We start from the raw sequence: 4585 nt of genomic DNA on the forward strand, positions 1-4585 counted from the left end.
TTCTAAGAGTTAGAAACACAACTGGGACTGCAAAAAGGCAGGGAAATGGTTCAGCGAATAGAAAGAGTCACTATTGTCCAAAGCTTAAAGGCTATAAAGATTTGACCTCTGCAGAACGCTTTGTCAGATAAGCAATAACAAACTGCTGTAGAAAATCACTGCTGGATTATGTAGAGAAATGTGATAGATAAAACACCCAAATTTACCTTTCCGTTCTACTCAGCGTCGTTAAGGCTCTTGGTTTGGATTCTCTGCTTCAGAAATGCTATGGTTTAATGGGAAAGACCCTGAGGGGAAGATGTTTAACAAACTTCTGGCCTAACACAAAGTATTAAGTGCATCAGGCTTGTCTAGTCAAGCGGTGCGAAAACTGAGGGTATAAGATACCTGTCTTCTGCAAAGAGCAGGGAAATAAAAGTATCAGCAAGAAAATATTGCAAAACATTGCAATCACAGATTTGAGGGAAACACAGACACGATCCACGTGATGTTCAAGGGGTGAATATTGGCAGGGGTTAAGCTCCTTCAGCCCGGACTCAGCTGTTGGCCATCTGCTCTCATCCCCACCGTACAGACCATTGTTTCCATACATCCGTTGTGGTCTCCAACCCTCCTTCTCTATCTGCAGGTCTGCAACAGCAACAAGAACTGCCACTGCGATGCTGGCTGGGCTCCCCCCAACTGCGAGAAGCCGGGCTTGGGTGGCAGCGTGGACAGTGGCCCTGTGCAGCGCGACAGTGAGTCACGACTTCTCCTCCGGTGCCTTGTGACGCTGGTGGGGCTGGAACGATGCGACGAGGCGGGGAAACGGGGCGATAAAGCTGCTGACAGCTCTGCTCTCAAATGTGCTGGGCTGGGTCCATTCAGGCAGACTCACAGCCTGTGCCCAGCTCTGGCTGCTTGATGGCCACCCATTTTTATCAGAGACCACTGGGTGGTACTGCTCCCTTTTTGGAGGTGTGATCAGCAATGATGTCTCTGGCCTGGGTGGCCAGGAATGGGCAGGCGGGACCAACGTTTCCATCGAATGAAGCCGGAGGTTGCTGGCTCTCCCAGCCTTGCACTCATCCTTGTGCTTTCCCTGCCAGATCACGAAGCCATCTTATTAACCCTTCTGCTCATCTTCCTGCTCTTCCTCCCGGCCCTGATGATGAGCATCTACTTTTGGTACCGGCGGGAGAACTCGCTCCTGAACAAATGGATGAAGGAGATGAGGAGGAGGAGCCAGGAGACATATAGGTAGGTGATGCATCCTAAATCCCTTCTCTCTTGAGGACCCAGTGAGACTCTGGAACCTTGTTTTCTTGCCACTGGCAGCATCCAGCCTGGTAGGGACAGTTGTGGGGGAGCTAGTGGCGCACAGGGTCTGTTTCAAACTGGTATGAGACCTGGTTTGAGATATGAAGAGCTCTCTCCTGGGAAAATCTGAGGCTTTCAGCTCTCCCCTGAGCAGAGGACAGGAATGGTCCTCTGGACTGGACAACCACAGAGAGTGGTGATGAAGGTGGCCTGGTACCGAGGAGCTTTCTTGCCATCTGCTCCTAGCAGGCTGCGAGAACTGGAAGGGCTCTAAAGAAGCACTGAATGTAGATGTTCTCATTATTTCCCCTCCCAGTACAGGTACAGACACACACACACCTCAGAGCCCCTGCAATAATTTGAGGGAAAAAAACAATCAATCTCCTTCATTATCTCAAGACAGACTTGTCATCCCTGCTCACCCAGCACTGCAAGACTGTCTGTTAACAATCTGTTAATGGAGACAGGATCTCGCTGATGTGCAGCATTTCAGGAGGCAGCTGTTGCAAAAATGCTTGCTTTATTTTGCCATCTGTGATTTATGTTTGTGATCCCGGGCAGGAACAAAACCATCGGTCGGAAGTCAACCAGTGGCCATCCCAAAGCTGCTTTCACCTTGCGGAATATTTCCACCTCCAGCCACACTAATAAAGTAAGTAATAACTCACCTTCCAGGTTTGCTTTCCCTCCCTGGGACTTGATACTTGTGGATGATCACATCTACCTCTAGCAACTGGGCAAGCAACTGGTGCTCCGTGCTGGTTTTGCGTTGTGGCTACACTGTGAGCCCTTGGTCAGTAGTACATATCCCTCCTAAAAGTGAGTCTGTTGAGCTCTGCCTGCTCAAAAAGATCCTGGAGATTGCCAGGAGCCTCCGCCGGAAAATTGCCCATCACCACGGCAAAGCTTAGCAGGGGCTGTGCAATCCCGCTGATGACTTTGTGCTGGGTCTCCGGGGAGGCAGATGCTTCTGCTGCTGGTTGTGTCAGCTCTGGTGACCTTAGGATGTGTAAGCCCAGGGCTGAATTTAGGAAGAATTTAGGTTTTTTGAGCATGGCCACAGTGGCTGAGAGCGGGGCAGCATGAGTGATGTCTCCCATCTGGTGGAAATCTGGTATGGATTCACCAGAGCTGGCTCTGCTCCAGATCTCCTGAGACCAGCACTTTTCTCATCCCTGTGTGCTCTCATATGGGTAGCGAGAAGCAAACATGTTCAGCTTTTGGGCGGGATGCTAAAAGTGGTAGTCCCAGAAAGTGGAATAAATACCCAATGCTTCTCCTGCAGCTCCCTAGCATCCAGACCTTCAGGGGACATCTGCTTTTCAGCACCCAGGAAAACACACCTAAGGATTTTCTCTATACTTCTGCTTTTCTCATCCCTGCAGGCAACACGGGCTGCGTTCCCCCCCAAACCCAGTGCTCACCAGCCCGGCTCTCAGCCTGTCAACGTTGTCCACCCTCTTCGCCCGCCTCCCCACTCCCTCCCTCCGCGCCCAAGAGACCCCAAGCCTGCCAGGCCACCTCCGCCAGTCAGCAAATCGCCCATGGTCCCCACCAAAACGGTCGTCTCCCAGGCTAAGCTGCCACCTCCGAAGAAACCTCTTCCCTGCAGCCCCGTGAGGACCCCGCTGGTGAGCTTTGCTGGTTGGCTGTGCTTTCCTTCCAGACTCATAGAAATTCCCTGGGTTTTGGCTGCCTGTGGCTCTTTTGGGTTGGGCACTATTAAGGAGCTGTCACGCCACCCTAAGAGATGAATCTGTTGCAATGGTGAAGAAAGCACATTAGATAATGAGAATATTTTAAGGTAGTTTGGGTGGTGGTGTTACACGCTTTGAAGCATTTCATCTGTGCAGCAGGGGAGAGAGGTTTGTAGGAGGTCATTGGATGCTCCTCTAAGGATGCTCTTCTCTCCCCATACACTTTGTGATCCCAGGTTGTCCCAAAGCACCAACCCCCCCGTCGACCGCTGCCTGGAAGTCCTCTTCTGGCCAAAGAGCTGCCTCCTGCACATGGAGGTCCCTCCTACCTGCTGGTCATGGTCCCTCCTACCAACTTCAAGGTGTCGGGTGCAAATGCCGTGAGCCAACCCACGAGGCCATTGAAGTAAGTTGAAAGAGGAGTTGAGCTATCTGCCACCACTGCTGGGGTCCTGCAGGTGGACACAGTGGGGGGTCCTGTGGGTCACGTCTGGGTGGGACGTCCCAAATGTCATTGTGGTGTACTCTGGTCTGCCCCTCGTGGTGTCTTTGCTGTGACCTGGGTTTCTCCTGCTCCTCCCTGATATGGCTGGTGTGTACAGGCCAGGCTACTGAGGAGCAGGAGAAATGCTCCGTGCTCTGAGGTGTGCGGGTCTGTGCATGCTGCTGGAGATACAGAGGAGTTCAAAGCCCACCAACTTTGGGGTAACTGGTCTGTAGGGCATTGTGGATCTTTGTTACAGGACATTTGGGGGCAGCAGCAAAAGGTAGGAAGGAAATCAGAAGACGTCCCAAATTCTGCTACTTGGAGAGCAACTGCAACCAAAGTGTTTGTCCAGATGGGGATGTTATGTGCATAAATAATCTTGTGCCCATGTTCCTTCCTGCGTGGTGCAGGAGAAAAGCTTGCCCACCTGAGCAAGGTACCTGCAGGTGCCCGGGCTCTGCAGCCATGCCTCCTGGCAGGACCCCACAGGGTTTGGCCAAGATTGGCCAACGCTGACCAAAGTTGGGTCTTGTAAGGTCCTGACGGGTTAAGGGAGATGCCATCCTTTGGGGGTGCGCATGGCCTCCTATCCCAGAGCATGGAGGGAGTTGTTGGTGTCCTGCTGGGGGACAGTGGAGTGAAGGGATGGACATTGATGCTCTCTTTCATCTTTCCTCCCTGCAGGCTGATGCCACCTCAAAGGTGAGTCACAGACACCATGCAGGACCATGGGGACTGCTTGTGGGGGGACAGCCTTTGGTTAAGCACTGGGCTGGGAACCAGGAGACTGGGGATTAAACGTCTGCCTTCCCAGAGGCTCTGAGATGAGCAGGACATAGCTCCTCTGGGTACCTGAGCAACAGCAGGGCTTGGACACCTGTGTCCAAGGGAATGGAGGATGCGGGTTTTCCAGTTCAGAGCTGGGAGATTAAGTCCAAGTTCTTTACATTATCACTACTACTTTCAGCTCTTGCTATACTGCTAAATCTTCTGGATGTGGATCAGTGGAGCCTCAAGGGATCGCGCTTGCATCTGCTCCTGCTAGCCAGGCTTGTGGGCCATATCCAGCCATGGAGAGAAGGCACCGTGCTGGACTCAAGTT

At 52.3% G+C, this 4585-nt stretch overlaps 1 protein-coding gene across 1 annotated transcript; it reads left to right on the top strand.

The window, feature by feature from the left end:
* Positions 1-628: 628 nt before the first annotated feature.
* On the top strand, positions 629-4185 carry LOC104076492 (disintegrin and metalloproteinase domain-containing protein 9-like; the record flags this gene model as incomplete). The annotated part of the gene is made up of 6 exons (XM_009577378.1): positions 629-737; positions 1089-1239; positions 1861-1951; positions 2685-2930; positions 3233-3376; positions 4168-4185. Coding segments are annotated over 6 exons (759 nt in total), but the record flags the coding sequence as incomplete, so codon positions are not given.
* Between the last annotated feature and the right edge of the window lie 400 nt (positions 4186-4585).

This window comes from Fulmarus glacialis, unplaced genomic scaffold, assembly GCF_000690835.1.
Source record: "Fulmarus glacialis isolate BGI_N327 unplaced genomic scaffold, ASM69083v1 scaffold7115, whole genome shotgun sequence".
In the NCBI taxonomy this organism is placed as follows: Eukaryota; Metazoa; Chordata; class Aves; order Procellariiformes; family Procellariidae; genus Fulmarus; species Fulmarus glacialis.